Below are 18,709 nucleotides of genomic sequence, written 5' to 3' on the forward strand. Positions count from 1 at the left end.
GGCGCTGTGGCGCAGTGGGTTGAAGCCCTGGCCCGGGGCGCTGGTGTCATATGTGGGCGCCGGTTCTAATCCTGGCTGCTCCTCTTCCAATCCAGCTCTCTGCTGTGGCCTGGGAAGGCAGTGGAGGATGGCCGTGTCCTTGGGCCCCTGCGCCCATGTGAGAGACCTGGAGGGGGCTCTTGGCTCCTGGCTTCAGATCTGCACAGCTCTGGCCATTGTGGCCATCTGGGGAGTGAACCAGCGGATGGAAGACCTCTCTCTCTGTCTCTACCTCTCTAACACTGTCTTTCAAATAAATAAAAAAATAAATCTTTTTTAAAAAAAGGTAAGATGATTATAGAGTACTGCCCACTGGCATGTATCAGTCCCATTCTGGAGATGAGGTTATTTGTCTTAGGTTAGAGGGCTTTCAGATGGCATCCTGACAGCTCTTAATGCTTTCGTGCTTTTTCATGTGCAGACAGCTTGTCATCTACCACCAACAGTGCATGTACTTGAGCGATGCTTCTAATAGCAGTGATAAGTCCCTTAGACTCTGCTCTCCTTGTGACTTCACAGTAGCCTGTGCCTGAGTGTTCCCTTGTGGTTGATAGCACAATTTTGGAAGGAGTGTTTCATAACATGTAAAATTATGCCTAACTGCCCTTTCCTTTAATAGTTGTGGTATTTTAGAGTTATTCACCGCTCTGGTGAGAGAGAGAGAGACACTGTGTAAAGAGATGGCAGTTTAAAATACTGGTTTAGTGCAAAAATGGGCCACTGTGGTTGGACAGCCTGGACTGAAGGCTGACTGACAGTTTGAAGCCTCTTCTGGTTAGGACATCTCTGAGGCTGACAGGAGAGGGAGGATTGGTAGTAGGAAGTCATGAGTGGGTCTGACCTTCATGGTACATTCAAAGTAACCCAAGGAAGTTAGACTCTGAGTAATTGTGGCTTTTAATCATTTGGGGTAACTTTCTTTGTTGGATGTTATTTGTTCATAGCCTGCCTATGCTGTAGTTGAAAGAACATCAGAGAACTTTTAACCCTGACTCTGCCACTTAGCTGCATGACCCTGGGCATGTCATAGACCCTTCGCAGTTGTTCTGTCATCTTAAAAGAGCAAAGGTGATGACAAAAGTCTTTTCTAACTCTTGGGGTTGTCATAGAATATAGAATACTTTGCAAAGGTAAATGGCTTTTATTATATTTACTAGTTTGTGTTTGCTTTATGAATAAATTAAGTATGAAGGCATATTTACATCCAAGATGTCTAATAACTAGTTCAGGTATCTCTAGGGCCAACATCAAGTGGACAAAAAGGAAATATGTATTTTTTTAAAAGATTTATTTATTTTATTTGAATGGCAGAGTTACAAAGAGGCAAAGGCAGAGAGAGAGAGATAGAGAGAGAGAGAAAGATACATTCCGTCCACTGGTTCACTCCCCAGATGGCTGCAATGGCCAGAGCTGTGCTGATCAGGAGCCAGGAGCTTCTTCTGGGTCTCCCACATGGCTGCAGAGGCCATCTTCTACTGCTTTCCTAGGCCATAGCAGAGAGCTAGATTAGAAGTGGAGCAGTTGGGATGCAAACCAGTGCCCATATGGGATGCTGGCACTGCAGGCGGTGGTTTTACCTGCTATGCCACAGCGCCAGTCCCCAGTAAATACATATTGTAATCAAGCATGGCAGAATGGCCACTCTCTCACAAAAATAAATAAATAAATAAATAATTGATTACCAATTATTGAAAAATTTTTAATATTACAATATGGTTTAAGTAATAAGAAATGGTAGATAATATAATCAGTAGCCTTCCTCTAAGTCACATTGTCTCATTGAACTTTGATTCCCACAAATCCAGAAGCCAGTCTGACCAGTCATCACTATCTGAGACCAGACTTCTTGGCAAGCAACCTAAGACAAGGACCTGCGTTTATAGTGAAGGCCCTGACATTTTACTTAAAGTTCTGTGAATTCTTGCTAAAGTGATAAATGTAACTTGAGACTTGTGTTTACTGGGTGGGCGCTGAGGTAACAGGGAAGATTCTTTTCTGCACAGATGGATCAGATAAGTCACTGATACTCATGGCATCGTGTGCCCCATTCTCTGGTACCCTCCAGTAGTTCTCTCAGAGAAAAGAAAAGAAATAAAAAAAGATGAAAGAGGAAAGGACATTGACTGGAAATACTGAACCAGAGAGTTTAATTTTACTGGATTGTGGTTTGAAGTCTTAAACCAGATTCTATCTGTATTTTTTCTAGCTTCATAAAATTCTAGGAGATAAGATGAACAACACTGCTGTAATTGAAAAGCAAGTACTGGAACTTTGGGACAGACTGTATCACTCTTGGTTTGTAAAGGTGAGTTGTGTTAGCTGAGGCTTTCCATTGTAAAGTTAGACTGATCTCCTAGATAGTATTAACACTGGACTTTCATGTATTGAAGTTTTTAAACGGCAAGGTCTTAAGCCTCAGATCATAACGCTCTGCTTGAGCTGCTGGTTAGTCTCTAGCATTTAGACCCAGAAAGCTGCTGAGGGTTGCAAGGGAAGAGCTCTGTCTTCCACTGGAACTAGGTGTGAGCTATAGACAGAAGCGTATTGCAGTGGCTCATGTTAGACTGTCTAGAGACTCAGGCAGTAGTGGCATTAATTCACTGTCTTAACATAATTAATATGCAGGAACTTCAAAAAGATCATGGACAATGGAATTAAAAGATAAATCTATTTTGGTACAAGATGTTTTGTAATTCATGCATTTGAAGGGTTGTTTTTTTTTAAACTTTTATTTAATGAATATAAATTTCCAAAGTACAGCTTAAGGATTACAATGGCTTCCCCCCCATAACTTCCCTCCCACCTGCAACCCTCCCCTTTCCCGCTCCCTCTCCTTGAAGGGGTTTTCAAAAAGTTTGTGCAAAACGTGTAGTATGAAAAAATTATGCATGGATTTTTTTTGAGGCCATGACAACCTTTGAATCATTACTGAAGTGCTTAAGTGAGTTTAAAGCAAAATGGTTCGTGTATACTTTGTATTGTGTAGATTAAGGTGGGCACTTCACATCTGAACTGTTTGGTTTGTAGAACATAACACATTCTGGGAGGCACAAAGGGCACAAGCTGCACGTGAGTCGTCAGAACAGCTGGCTGGGGGACATTCTGGACTGGCAGGATATTGCTTCCTTTGTTCACGAGAACATCGAGACATTTCTTTCGGTAAGAAATGGTATTTGTAATTGAACTAGACTTCAGAGTAAAAACAGAAATTCCAAGTTCTTTTTACACGCTTTGAGGTCTTCAGTTACCCTGTTAATACCGTGACATTTGCAGGTTTGAGAACTCTATAAATGCACTGCAATGATATCTGATACCCACAGGCATTAGGTGTGTATCTCAGCTGATTCTTCTGTGGTTGAAGAGTAACCTAGAGAACTGTAGGCCCTCCGAGTCTCGACTAGGTACCTGTGTCCTCTGAGGTGACCAGATGTCCCCAGCTGGACTGCTACTGAGGGAGCTGCCTTTCTGGTGGGAAAAGCCCTTGACAGTTGTTCTAGCTGCATGGGAGAGATGGAATGTGCAATGGCTTAGCCTGCTGTCTCTCCACCTACTTCCCCACCTCTGTGCACCTTCCGTGCACCTGTGCCATCTGGCAGCGTTGCTGAGGGCTGATCACCACGCTTCATTATCCAGAGTGCACTTGTCAAGTGTCCTGGCACGTGGCTTTTCACAAAGAGAAAAAGAATTGTGAATAAAATTATGGCTTCTGTCAGATTTTCAAAAGTCTAGGGTGGCAATGTTGGATTCTTCAGAAAATTTAATTTTTATCAAAGTAATACCTGACCATAGCTGAAAAGTCAGTGCAGTAAGATTTTTATTTAAAAAAATTAACAGTGGCCTACCCTGTGCCTCCGCCTCTCCGTCTCATTTTCCAGTATCAGTGTCCACCTCTTAGCCTTCTGTGAATGTTTACCTCTGAATGTCTGAAATAATGTTTGTGTTGCTCTTTCTTGGTTTTGCCATTCTAGATGTTACCTTTTGACTTCCTAATATGGAAGATGAAGGTAAAGTACAAGTCCTGCAATGCTTCTGCCTCCCTTGAGTTTTCTTACAGCACCTCTGGTGCTCACGCCCTTCCCGTCCTTTCCCCGACGCAGCTGTAACAGTTTGGAATTAAATCCAGAAATTCTTGTCCTTCAGATTTTGATAATCCCTTTCCTCTGTTTTTTCTAGTCCAGTGGTTTTCAAACTTTTTGGTCTGAGGACTCTAAAGTGCATATTTATCTGTTACGTAACGTTACATGTTAACATAAAGAAAATACAGTTTTCTAAAACAAAAAAGTGAGAAGAGTGGCTTCCTTTCATGTTTTTGTAGATCTGCTTATTGTCTGGATTCTCTTATCTGCTTCTTCATTCAGTCTTTTGAAGTACGTTGGTGCTGGTTGGAGTGGATAAAGAAAATCCAGCCTTAGCAGCAGACAGTTGGAGAAGAGAGGGCCTTTATTAACCTTTTCTGAAACAATATATTTGAAAATCAGATTCTTGACTAATTAACACCTGTCTTACCAGAAAAAAAAATGTTTTAAGACGCTGTTAAGCTCACAGTGACCGATGTAAAATTTGTAAAGTTATATGCATTTTTTTCTTTTGAAAGCTCAAATTTTGTTGCTGACAACAAATGCTGTCAGTTGCTTTCCTTGAAGTGGGCTTGCTCTGTTCACTTTTGAGAAAGTTTCTGCCACACCCAAGTCCATCAGTTGTCCTTCTACATAGAAATGATGTCTGAGTCGGTGGACTAGTTCAGCTCCCAGCCTAGTCGTGCACGTGCTTTGCCTCCAGCCTGCGTGACTTTGGCAAACAGCAGATGTGCTGTGCTTACATCCTATTCTGTCACACAGAATGTTCAAAGATAGCCCTCAAAGATTGACTGATAGTTAATAAAATCAGTCATTTTGACCGCTTCAAAGGGGACATTCTTTTTAAATTTTTACTTATTTTAATTTTATTTGAAAGGTAGACAGATGGAGAGAGATTTTCCATCCACTGATCTACTCCTCAAGTGCCAGAAAAATACATGGGCTGGGCCAGGCTCAAGCCAGGAGCCTCGAACTCCGTCTGGGTCACCCATGTGGGTGGCAGGGACCCAAGTACTTGAGCATCACCTGCTGCCTCTCAAAGTACATGGTAACAGGAAGCTGTGTTGGAAGTGGAGTAGCTGGGCCTCAAGACAGGTGCTCCAATACAGGATGCAGGCAGCGACTTAGCCACTGTGCCAAACGCCTGCCTGCATGTGGGACATGCTTAAGGGAAGCTGGTGCTGAGTTTGAGATGGTGAACAGTACAGAGAACCCTGGAGCAGTGAGTGCTACTGCCTTGTGTCCTGCTGGAGCTCCAGCATTTTCATCCACCATTGATTGCCTCTGCACCATCCATGCAGCTGTCAGCACAGTGAAAGTGCAAATGTTTCAGGCTTGTTTAAAAAAATAGCTCTACCTCGCAGACCCTCCAAAAGGTTTTGGGGGGCTCTGATTGTCCAGAGACCATACTTTGAGAACCACTTGTCTGACTTTCAAATGCCTTGATCAGATGTTGGGCCTCTGAGATGGATTCCTTAATTTTCAAAATATCTTTTCTTTTTTTCCTAAGAAATACTGTGAACTTAATTTTACAAATCTTGATTCAGTTTTTAATTTTTGCTATCATGCTTGTAATATCCAGCTGTTCTTTCTGAGGTTCTGAACTTTTTTTTATTTATTTGTGGGATATTTTAATTAATTTTTTTTCTGTTTTTTTGAGAGGCAGAGAGAGAAGGAGTTTCCATCTGCTGGTTCACTCCACAGATGCCCACAGTGGCTGGGACTGGGCCAGAGCCAGAGCCAGAACCAGGAGTCAGGAACTCAATCCAAATCTCCCACATAGGTGGCAGGAACCTAATTACTTGAGCCACTGTTGCTGCTTCCTAGGGTCTGCATTGGCAGGAAGTTGGAGTGAGGAGCTGGAGATGGGAATCCAACTCAGATACCCTGATATGGACATATTAACCACTAGACCAAAATGTCCACTCCTTAAAAAAAATTAAAAATATATATTTTTAAAGATTTTACTTATTCAAAAGTGACAGAGAAGGGGAGAGACAGAGAAAGAGATTGTCCACCCATTGCTTTACTCCCCAAATGGCCATGATGGTTAGGGTTGGTCCAAGTCAAAGCCAGGAGCCAAGAACTCTATCTGGGTCTGCCACGTGGGTGGCAAGGCTACCAGTATGTGGGCCATCTTCTGCTGCTTTCCTAGGCACATTAGCCGGGGAGCTGGATTGGAAATGGAGCAACCAGGACTTGAACCTGTGCTCTGATATGGGATATGACATTTCAGGCAGTGGCTTAATCTGCACCATGTTTTAAAAAAATTATTCTATTACTAATAAAAGTTTTAAAATGGTGTTTTGCTTTGTTTGCTCTGAATCTCTTTCAGGTTTTTTTGCTTTCTCCTCCATGAGGCTGTCCTTAAATTTTTAGTGACCCTTTGTAATCTCTTCCTAAGAGTGAAACACTAACAGACTGTAGGAGAGCCCAGTTCCATCCCTTTCCAAGGACCTTGCAGTCAGCTTTTTAATGCCCAGTGCATATGCAAGATGTTGCATCATCCAGTAATATAGTGACTGTTGGTTTCTCCCAAAATTCCTTTGGTAGTTGAATTTTAAAGGATGTGCTACTAATTGTCATTATTGAATAAAATTAAGACAGATAGATAATACAGAAAAATGATCATCTAAATTTGATAGATTATTAAGGAAAGGATAGGCAGGTTTCAAAACTAAAATAACTATGTATTTAAAAAAAAAGGAAGTTACACTTCCCATATACTCAACACATTTACATACTGAATGTGGAGAGTTCAGGGAACAGATGATATAATGGTTTTTATATCAAATTATTTTCTGTAAAATTTTGTGCTAGGTGCTTTATTATTTTTCATTTTTTTAAGATTTATTTATTTTACTTGAAAGAGTTACACAGAGAAGGAGAGGCAAAGAGAGTGAGAAAGAGAGAGAGAGAGAGAGATATCGGTCTTTCATCCACTGGTTCACTTCCCAAATGGCCGCCAAGGCTGGAGCCGCATTGATCCGAAGCCAGGAGTCAGGAGCTTCTTCTGGGTCTCCCATATAGGTGCAGGGGCCCAAGGATTTGGGCCATCTTCTACTGCTTTCCCAGTCCATAGCAGAGAGGTGGATGGGAAATGGAGCAGCTGGGACTAGAACCAGCGTCCATATGGGATGCCAGCACCGCAGGCTGTGGCTTTACCTGCTACGCCACAGCCCCAGCCCCACTAGGTGCTTTATAAATATTTTCAAATTTAATTCTTCCAAAGAATCTGTGAAGCCAAGGTAATTTCCTTATTTTAATAACAAAATAATGGGCTCAGAGGTATTAAATTGTTAGCCATAAGTAACAGGACTCAATTCTGTTTGCCTTTCCTTGGCTCCAGAGGCCAAGCTTTTCATGTAATGTCGTGTTATATTCCAACTTGTATTTCTTCCTCTGGAGGAGGCTGTGTGTCTTAGCCATACACTTTCATGGTTTTAGTTGCTTTGTTTTGTTTCCTTTTTTAGTCTCATAGTTAACAGGCTGCTGAGGGCCAGTCCTGCTTGAGAAATCTTCCCAGTGTATTTCAGAACACACTGAGTGTCCCCTAATTTCACACTCCTTTTGCATTTATTATTTTTACCCTTCTTTTGATACTTGAAGATGTTTTACTTTATTTTTTTCTGTGTTAGAAAACAGAGAGAGAGAAAGAGAGACATCTTCATCTATTGGCTCACTCTCCAAATGCCCACAAAAACCAAGGCTGAAAGAGATAGAGCGAGAGACCTTCCTTCTGCTGGTTCATGCAACTGGACGCTTGAAAAGGGGTGCAGGCGTCCTGAGAGGCAGCTTTACTTGCTGCGCCACAACGCCTGCCCCCTCTTTTTCAGTTTTTGACTTTAATGTTAGTACCTTATCTTCCTGACTAGATTTTAAGTTCTTGGAACTTGATGGAATTTCATTTATTACTACTTTAGAATATAGCATGGTGTTAGGTTCTCCAAGAAATTGAGAAGCACAAGCATATGACAGCTTGGACAACAATTATGTTTGTGTTTAGAAGCACAGAGGCAGAGTTGAAATGGTGTTTGGAGTCCTGGAAGATGGTGAGGCCACCAAACCTGGCTCATGTTTTCCGCTTTTGGGTAATATTTTTTTGCACGATTCCATTTTGTTTTCACAGTTTCAGGGGCCTTATTTCTCCTTCCTGTACTGATTTCCTCCTTTCTAAGCTCAGTGTATACACTAAAACTACTTTGTCTTTAGGACTTGGAGATGTCCTTTTAAAAATTTTCTCCAGATGATTCTTTCTTTCAAATAAAGTTACTTGATTGTTGTTGTCATCTACAATTAATGTAATTTGGTTAATTTCTGAAGAATTACCACAGGGAGTTTTCGATCAATGTGACTCAGAAACTATTTAATTTTTTTAATGAAAAATTCCAGAATGACTGAAGCCCCCAAAAGACTGCTTGTCAAAATCACAAGTAAAGGCATTGTTGGTTTGTTTCTTGGAATCAGTGCTGTTGTTCATTCATTCGTTATCCCACAAGGTCAAACGGTCAGTCATGCATATTTTTGTAGGCATTGGGAAACATTTTCAGGATTTTTATGTAAGGAGTTTTTGTAAATGAAACCAGCCTACTGAAGTTCTCTTCTAAAGACTGAGCTGAGATTTGCAAGAAATGTGGAGGGCAACAAAATGTGCCTTTATAAATGGTGCATTTGAAGCAGGAATGGAATGGGTAGGCCTTTCACAGAAGAGATGGCACAGACTGGACATGTGACAGAAAGCAGTGCTGCTGTTTTGTGTATGGCCCCCAAATAAAAATCAGACATGATGAGTTCTGGTCCCAGCTCTGTTTCTGCTTCTTAGCTCTGTGCCCATGGGCAAGTTTTAAAAAAAAAATCTCTGAGCTTCGGTTTGTATACCTGTCAGACAGAGATGACGTCACCTGCCTTGCTGTGCTCACTGCGTTGTGCTGCGGTTTGTGGAAGCATTTTGAAAACTCTTACAGAAGGGGTTTTCCTAATTGTTTTGCTGCCATGTTTTTATTAGGAGGAAGGGAAATCCACTTGGGAAGAATTGAACAGACATAAGGGATGTCAGTTTCACAAAGAGATAGGAACTGGAAACATGCATGTATGCTGTAAGCATTGTACATCTTCCTTTTAGTAACTTCTGTCTCCATATGTGGTTCTTGTGAATCAGTAGGTGATGGGTCAGCCAAACTCAGTAGGTCTGAGTATCGTAGTTGTTGCTGTGTCAGGAATGATTTTCAGCAGAGCTCTGCCTTTAACCCTGCCTATTCATTACTTTTATTGTGATTTCAATAAATTATATCAGTGATGCTTTTTATAGTGGTTGATGAATCCAGGTTGGTCATGGGGATGATAAAGGGTAGGCACCTAATAAGACAAATGCTAGCACATAGATCTGTGTCTATGATCCTCTAGGGCAAATATAACCACAGTTGTTTGCTGGCATTTTCTCCTGTAGATATTTTTTTCCATACATGCCATTTTCACATAGTTACAAACAGACAAAGTGTGAAATTCTTATATTCTGCCTTTTTTTTTTTTTTTTTTTTAAGATTTATTTGAAAGAGAGAGAGGGAGAGACAGAAAGATGTCTTCCATCATCCGGTTCACTGCCCAAATGGCCATAAGAGCTGGGACTGGGCCAGGTTGAAGTCAGGAGCCAGCAGCTTCTTCTCGGTCTCCCACACACTTGACAGGGGCCTAAGTACTAGGTCCATCTTCCGCTGCTTTCCCAGGCCATTAGCAGGGAGCTGGATTGGAAGTGGAGCAGCAGAGACTTGAACTGGTGTCCATACGTGATGCTGGCATTTCAGGTGGCAGCTTTACCCACTACACCGTAACATTAGCCCCTATATTCTGGTTTCTAAGCTTAGCATTATATCATAAAGTGCTCTCCTAGATTATAATAGAGATATTTTTGATGACTAATATTATTTGAAGTGGATTCCCTATATTTTACTTAACCATTTTTCTTACTATTGAACATACAGATGTTTTCAGTTGATTTTTTTTTTCATTTAGGATAATCCTCAGTTCTTGTCTTTTGAGTTTAAGATACTTAAAAGACTGTAGGAAATGGCCGGCGCTGTGGTGCAGCGGGTTAAAGCCCTGGACTGAAGCACTGGCATCCCATATGGGTACCATTTCTAGTTCCGGCTGCTCCTTTTCCAATTCAGCTCTCTGCTATGGCCTGGGATAGCAGTAGAAGATGACCCAAGTCCTTTGGCCCCTGTACCTGCGTGGGAGACCCTGAAGAAGCTCCTGGCTCCTGGCTTCGGATCGGCACAGCTCTGGCCGTTGCGGCCATCTGGGGAGTGAACCAGCGGATGGAAGACCTCTCTCTCTGTCTCTACCTCTCTCTGTAACTCTGTCTTTCAAATAAATAAAATAAATCTTAAAAAAAAAAAAAAAAAAAGACTGTATGAAAAGCACAGCAGATGGCTCTAGAAGTGTCTTTGTTGAGGGTCGGTTCTGACACCCAGCCTTCCCTCTTGCTCAGATCCTGGAGTCTCTGTGGATTGTTATGAGCCGGAACGTGAGCCTGCTTTTCACCACGGTCACCACACTCCTGACCATCCTCTTCTACAGCGGGACTGCCCTGCTCAATTTCGTGCTCTCCCTGGTACGTACACTAGATAAGGGCGGATCACGTTTCCTTCCCCGGTGGGGCATGCTCTTGGTTCTGTTTTGCATTTGCAGAGGTTGTCCGTCTGTCACATCCAATGTGAGTTTTTAGGAGAAACTGTCCTTTGTTTTGCAGGTCATTTTCCTGACCACACTGTTTTATCTGTTAAGTTCCAGTGATGAGTACTACAAGCCAGTGAAGTGGGTGATAAGCCTGACGCCTCTCTCTCAGCCAGGCCCCTCGTCTAATATTATTGGCCAGTCTGTGGAGGAAGCTATCAGGTAAGGACGACACTGATGCTCTCATTTCCTTCAGGAACTGCTTTCCATGGGCAGCCAGTTTTCTGTCTTGAGTTTCCTAGTAACTGTCAATGCTAAAGTAGTGCAAGACTCTGGGATTTTTAAGATCCTCACCTCATTTTGAGAGACTGATATGAGCGGTGCAAATGTTAGTAAGAAACAAAATCGAAGCAGTTTCGAGGTCTGACTCTCGAGCCCGCGACTAACGAAGATGCAATGGGCTGTTTGCCTCAGCCATCCATCAGCAGGCCCCTAGCCTAGCTCTCACCACCACTTGACTTGCTTGAGAGATTTCCCCTGCCACCCTCACCCCGCTGTCCTCTCAGTACCCTCCTGTGTTCTCAGTGTTCTAGCTTTGCTCTGGGAGGCGGGGTGGAATCCTGGCCTCCCTGATTCTTCCTCCCTCCGTCTGCAGCCAGACTGCCTCAGCACAAGTGGATTGGGTAGTAGAAAGCAATGGTCTTGCATTATCTCCAAGTTGTGCGTGCTTTGTGGGCTCTGGCCAGAAACTCCCATCATGCCTTCAGTAGTCCATGTATTGAAGACTCTGTTTCTGAATGAGATTCGTGTGCACTGTTTACTCTATGAACTTTTCTTGAGTCAATTGCTCTTGACCTTCTTTCATTTTTCCTCTTCATTGTTTCTGGTAAGAGAGGCCTTTTGGAGGTTATGCCTCTCTCAGCTGCTCCCCTAGTCCCTGTCATTTTGTTCATTAACAAAACTACATTTTTACCTCTTGTCAAACTCAAACTCACATGCAGTACTTTTTTCTAATAAGTTATTAGCTAAGTGGTCTTAAACTTCTCTTAAATGGTGAATCTGGCTGGCATTTCTGTTTCCGTTTGTTTGTTTGTTTGTTTTTCCTTAAGATTTATCTATTTGAAAGGCAGATTAGAGAGGGATGGGGGAGGGAGGAAGATATTCAATCTGCTGATTCACTCCAAAAATGGCTGCAATGGCTAGGGCTGGGTCAGGCCACAGCGAGGAGCTTGGAACTATGTCCGGGTCTTCCACATGGGTGCAGGGCCCCAAGAATTTGGGCCACCTTCTGCTGATTTTTCAGGTGCATTAGCAGAGAGCTTGATTTGAAGTGGAGTGGCAGGGACTTGGACTGGTACCCATATGGGATTCTGGTGTTGCTGGTGGTCACAACACTGGCTTCCGTTTCAGAAAACTTGATTTGATCTTGTCATCCCTCCTGACTGATTTCACTATATTCATGTAAGAGCTAGAGAGAATACCACTTTGCTCTAGGAAACCCTCAGTTGCATTCAGGTAGGGTGTGTGCTGCTAACACAGATCATTCTTGGAGACGCTGGGCTTCCTTTCGGTAGTAGGTTTTCTTTTTCGTACTAGCAAGGAATAGGTCAGACTTTCACCAATGTCTTGTTTTTTTTGGTTGGGCTTCAGGTAGGATGGAAAAAGCTGTATCACCTACACTGCACGCTCAGATATCCATGTGGAGGCTCTCCCTCATCTAAAGGTTCCAGGTTTGGGAGCATGTCATCCAGTGTGACAGTGTGGAGGATGCAGCTGTTCTCAGGGCAACACGAACCTTGAATCCCTTCTCTGTGACCTTTGGTTATCATCCTTAGTCAATGAGACGATGAAATTCCAGCAATAGACTGTCTTTTGTCTGAGTGGCATCTTTCTATCTTAAAAAAGGTTTATGCAAATGCTCTGTGGAAAGAAAAATAACCTCTCCCCTCCCAATAGGCTGAAGCTATTGAATCTGCCGTAGCAAAAGCTGGCAAAAATCCTCTTATCAGTTTGACTGATGCCAAGCCTTACAGGGAATGATACCTTGTCCATAAAGAACTTCTTGAAAGAGCATGCTTCCTTTCTCCAGAGTTAGCTACATTAGCACTGACTCATTCTCACAAAATCTCTTCTATTTTCCATCCATGGCTCCTGAATTTTCTCTTGTTCTGCTTTCTTAGAGTCAGCCACTTGCTGATTATCCAATGAATGTCTGCCATTGAGTTCCCACCTTTGTTGTTTTAAGCTCAGTTCCTTCGTGCAACAGTTGCACATGGGAGGTCAGTGGAGCTAAGAGAGTGCTGTCGTCTATAAGAGGGAATATTTCTTTTTCAAATCAGACTTGCTTTATCTTCTTGGGAGCACACACTAATTATGCACTATCACAGGAGCCTATGTACAATGAGATAAAAACCATTCATTTTATTGTCACCTTATTTTTAATAAACAAACAAAAAAGGATCCTAAGTGCCAAAACTGTAATCCTAGTGGTTTCCAAAGCTGATAGATTATTGTGAGTCTAATAAATGTTGTATAATCTGGATAATGTGTTATGGCCTAAGCCATTTTTCTAACCAAAGCTGTCTCAAATTATTTAAGTTAAAGATTATTATTATTTTTTAAAGATTTATTTTATTTGAAAGACAGAGTTATAGAGAGAGGTAGAGACAGAGAGGTCTTCCATCTGTTGGTTCACTCCCCAGATAGCTGCAACTGCCGGAGCTGCGCCGATCCGAAGCCAGGAGCCTCTTCCGGGTCTCCCACATGGGTGCAGAGGCCCAAGGTCTTGGACCATCTTCCACTGCTTTCCTAGGCCATAACAAGGAGCTGGATCGGAAGAGGAGTAGCCGGGACTAGAACCAGTGCCTATATGAGATGCCGGCACTTCAGGCCAGGGCTTCAACCCACTGCCCCACAGCGCCAGCCCCTAGTTAAAGATTATAATTCAAGGTATTTTTTTTAAAGATTTATTTATTTGAAAGACCAAGTGACAGGGAGAGACAGAGAAAAAAATTTCCCCCTACTGATTTACTTCACAAATACAACAACCAGGGATGGGCCAGGCTGAATCCGGGAGCCTGGAACTCCATCCGAGGCTCCCACATGGATGGTAGGAACCAAGTACTTGGGCTATCTTCTGCCTCTAAGGCACATTAGCAGGAAGATGGATCAGAAATGAAGTAGCCATGATTCAAACTGGCAATCTGATACAGGATGTGGACCTTCTAGAAAAATTTTTAAAAAGATGTATTTATTGGTCTGAAAGGCAGAGTTACAGAGAGAGGGAGATCTTCTAGGATGTGGGCCTTGTAAGTGGTGGTTTAATCTACTGTGCAACTATACCTGGCCCCAAGGTGAAATTTTTGCAGTGCAAGTCCTTTGTACTTTTTTTTTTTAACTGAATCATACTAACAAATTAAAATTTACAGGTTTTATATATGTTCCTCTGGAGGAGCCTTCCCATATAAACAATGTAGCAGTGAGTTCTAAGAGCTCTTGTCACATTTCCCATTCTGAATGAAGGGTTGTGTTCAAGAAGCAGTATGTTTCTTCATAGAGGAAGATTCTAAGAGGAAAAAAAGATCCAAATTATTATGCAAACGTTGTAATGCCCTCCAAGTACAGTTTAGGCTGAAAATTGTCAGTGATATCAGAGTTTTAAGCAGCAGTCAGTAATCACCATCAACATAGCTGTTGCTGATGTGATCCATCAGTAAGTTAAAAGTGTAACTGAAGTTGTGGGACTGCATGACCAGACAGGGGAAGTGTCTGTTCTTGAGTTTGAAACTTGTGATGCCTTTATGATCACTGTCTTGCTGAATTTTTGAACCTTAGTTATTATTTTAATTCTGAATATGTATTCTAAATGGAATACACTTGTGATTGGGTGTTCATTTCATGAGTTTTTGAGTTGGTGGCATGCATCCTTTTTCCCAAACCATTTTCCTCCCTTTAGCAGCATGTTGTCTCCTGAATGTGTACATCACACCCTTCTTCCCCGATGCTCCCATTCTGCTTGCTCTGGTGGAGATATTGCACATTACTAAGTTGCATGTTGTCACGGCCTCAATGCAATTTAGTGTGTGTGATATTTTCACATGAGTGCATGCACACGGGTATGGCTCTTGCTTGCTGGGATTACGGCTTTTCAGTGCTGGTGGGTGCAGGTCCTACTGATAAATTGGGAGAATGTGGGTGCCGTAGGTTCTCATTTGGAAAGTAAAGATGCTTCCAACTCCTACCCCCAGTTTTGGAGAATTAAAATGGGGTTTAAAATTAGCATTGATCATTTACTAAATCAATATTTGCATTTTTTTACTTTAAACCAATTATTCAATGGAAAAATATTCTTATGGATTTAAGAGTATAAATAATTTGTGTAGGTAACAATATATAAAGAAGAATTGATAGCTGTTAAAAACGTGTTTTTGTTTATTTGAAGAAATCTCTGCTAACACTGAAACAGAGAGGTATAATCTCTAATGAATACCCAGGAGTTCTTAAGTAGTAATCAGGACAGCAAGTGTATGCCTTTTAACCTGCTTAGCTAAAGACTGGTCTGATATGCCTGAATCTTTATATTTTTAAGTTTCCAAGGAAAAAGCCTTAACATTTTTTGTCTTATATTTAGTTTTTCAATCTGATGCTTAACAATTGCTACATTCACTTTAATAGGCTCATAATAGAAGTAGTTTAGGCTCAAATCTTTACTGTTCGCCATGTAATTGAAACAAACCCTTTTTATTTTTTAGTTAGCATTAGAGTAAATATCTGTGGTCACTTAGCATTATGAAGGACACAGAACTATATATTGATGACATAAAAATACTGAGCTCATATTACTACAGCCAGAGTCTCCAGATAAGGTGATGTGATACCACTGTGGTGTTCCTTTGGCTCACAGCTGTTGGTGGTGTGCATTGGGGCTGTTGCATCGGCAGCTCTTCCTTGTGTTCCTCTACAGCTCTCTGGATCTGTGTGCACAGCCTGGGCTGCCCGTCACTCTGGAAGTCCTGTGTGACCTGGTTTCTACACTGTGCTGTGGAGTGGGGTCTCTGGGCAGATGAACAAGGAAAGTTCTCAGGGGACGTGAGATGGTAGTCTGGGTAACTGGGGGTTTGTTTCCCAATGGTGTATTCTGTATGCTGTGTCTAGAAGCTGACCTTGCTCACCTGCTACTTGGAAGCACGCTGCAGTGCTGGTAAAATGACAGCTGTTGTTTCCTGGGGAAACAGCAGTGTGATAGTCTTCCTGTTTGCCCTTCAGAAGAAAAAGAGAGCAGGACCAACGTCAGGAAATGTCGTGGAATTCGGTTTTGGATTCTTCATGCCTCGTTTTCTGTTTCTTCCTCCTTAGATGTGTGCTTCCTACTTGGCTGTGGCCCGTGGCCCTGTGCCCTCTGAGTGCACAGAGCTTCTAGACTGGTTTATCATTCTCCCCATACCACTTCTTGCTTCAACTCTCATTCTATTAAAAGCAAGTCATCTGATCAGACCCTGAGTTATCTTTTAAGTTTCCTCTTACTCAGTTTAGAAAAGGAACAAGAACAATCTTGGTCAGAAATGAGAGAGGGCTGATAGCTGAAAGGAAGTATCAGGAAAAGAGTGAAAATGTGGCAGTTTCATCTTAAGAGTTTATGAAGGATGGGGATAAAAGAGCTGGGTAGGAAGAATTAAAATCCTAAGCAATCATCTTAGACCGAGCCAAACCCCTGGTGCAAAGGAGTTACACACACTCATATGAATGCACTGGGAATCTGCAGAAAGCTCATGGAAAATGTGGATTACAAAAAACAAACAAAAGCAAACAACAAGAACTATGCATGGAAAGTTCAAAACCTTTCTGTGCACCAAAATAAACTTACCTTGTAATTTCATTTTTCCGTAGACTTTTTGAAGTGCCCTCATATATGGCTGTGTGTACCAGGCATGGACACAGGTGCCTCTATTGCTGTATAGTATAAAAATAATAGGGCTTATCAGGCCCAGAAAAAGAAAAAAAGCAATTGGATGTGACACCTGGATCTTTTGTCCCACACAGAGATGTGCTTAGGTGGGGCTGGCTGGATTGGGTGCACTGTGATCTGCCTTGTGGTCAACACACATGGTATGGGGTAGGGGAGCAACTCTGAGGCTGTGTAACATGGGGGCCTCTGAGTGGGCGATGGCCTTGTTAGCAAAGAGGAGCCTCCCCATCAGTGGCTGGTGTCTAGTGTCTTCACTGAGTCAGAGCAGACCTTCAGAGTCAGCTCAGCTGAACTCCAGGAAAGGGGAGGAAAAGAGCCTCTCGAGTTTGATTCCCCTCAACCATTGACTGCCAGGGAGGCATAGAGATGTAGTCAGAGAACAACTGTTAGAGAATAACAGTCAGAGAACAACTGTGACCAGTTTTGAATAATCACTGAAAAGAGAGGTCCCAGAAGCCCAAGGACTTGCAAATGTTCTTTAATTCAAAGAGGGGTTGTGAGGCCAGTGTTGAGGCACAGCAGGTTAAGCTGCTGCCTGTGACCCCAGCATCCCGGATGTGCTCCAGTTCCAGTCCTGGCTGCTCCTCTTTTGATCCAGCTCCCTGCTAAAGTGCCTGGGAAAGCAGTGGAAGATGGCCCCAAGTACTTGGGCCCCTGCATCCATACGGGAAACCACTATGGAGTTAGAGGTCCTGGCCTTGGCCTGACTCAGCACTGACCATTGTGGCTGTTTGGGGAGAGAACCTGCAGATGGAAAATCTCTGTCTTTCCCTCTCTGTAACTCTGCCTTTCCAATAAATAAGATAAATCTTAAAAAAAAAAAAAAAAAAAAAAAAAGGATTAAGGGTAGAGGATGGTATATATTAAATATGAGAATGGAGAACTTGATACAGATTTTCTATCAGTTTCTACAGTAGATGCTTGATCGTATGATTGCGAGCAGTTATAAAGGAAAAGGTAATACCTGTTGGCACTGTGGATTCATATAACAAAAGTCATATATAACCAGTCTTAGGGAAGGCAACAAGTCTGGGCCTATGTTGATTTTTGTAAGAGATTTAATGAATTGTATTCTAATGTTTTCTCCTGACTTTAAGACATGAGACGTACTCACTGGATTTAGGTGTACAAAAAGTATTGATTAATTAATTGATAATGAATAAAATAAAAAATGATCTCTTATTGGAATGTTTATAAAGCATATTCTTGAACCCAGCATGTGCTATAGCCGGTAAAGCCACTGTCTGCAATGCTGCCAGCCCATATGAGTGCTGGTTCAAATTTTGCTCCATTTCTGATCCAGCGCCCTGCTAATGTGCCTGGTCTCCCTTGCACCCATGTGGGAGACCAAGAAGAAGCTCCTGGCTTCAGTCTGGCCCAGCCCTGGTTTTTGAGGCCATTTGGGGAGTGAACCAGCAGATGCAAGATTTCTCTCTCTTTGTCTTTCCTCCCTCTCTCTCTGTAGCTCTGCTTTCCAAATAAATAAAAATAAATCCTTTTTTTTTAAAGAATAATTTTATATTGATTCAACTAATGATTTCTGGGAGCCCTTCCAACTCTACTGTGCATGCCATTATTTATTTGTCAAAGTTTCATTTGACTGTGGATGTAAATTATTCCTAGAAGTCCCTGAATTTTGAATTCCAAAGAACCTGAGAGATGAGTTGATTATCTGATCATTATCTTAGGTTGTTATTTTCAAGTATTTTCTCCCATTTCATATGTTGTCTCTTTGTTGATTCTTCTGCTATGTAGAAGCTTTCTAGTTTGATATAATCCCATTTGTATGTTTTTGCTTCCATTGCTTGTATTTTGGTATCATGTCTAATAAATCATTGCCCAGACCAATGTCTTGGAGCTTTTCTCCTGTGTTTCTTTCTAATAATTTTGCAGTTTCAAGTCTTGTGTTTTAAGTCTTTACTCCATTTTGAGTTGATTTTTATATTTGGTGTGAGAT

The 18,709-nt window shown here is 42.0% G+C and overlaps 1 protein-coding gene across 2 annotated transcripts in view; it reads left to right on the forward strand.

The window, feature by feature from the left end:
- Window positions 1–18,709, forward strand: part of TMEM245 (transmembrane protein 245) — a 101,026-nt gene that overhangs the window by 58,756 nt on the left and 23,561 nt on the right. For both annotated transcript variants that reach the window (XM_062207792.1, XM_062207793.1), the window contains exons 10-13: window positions 2,246–2,344; window positions 3,067–3,198; window positions 10,603–10,725; window positions 10,864–11,009. In XM_062207792.1, coding sequence (XP_062063776.1) covers window positions 2,246–2,344; window positions 3,067–3,198; window positions 10,603–10,725; window positions 10,864–11,009 — 500 coding nt within the window. The remainder of the gene's footprint in view (window positions 1–2,245; window positions 2,345–3,066; window positions 3,199–10,602; window positions 10,726–10,863; window positions 11,010–18,709) is intronic.

The sequence above is a fragment of the Lepus europaeus genome, chromosome 12 (assembly GCF_033115175.1).
Source record: "Lepus europaeus isolate LE1 chromosome 12, mLepTim1.pri, whole genome shotgun sequence".
Lineage (NCBI taxonomy): Eukaryota > Metazoa > Chordata > Mammalia > Lagomorpha > Leporidae > Lepus > Lepus europaeus.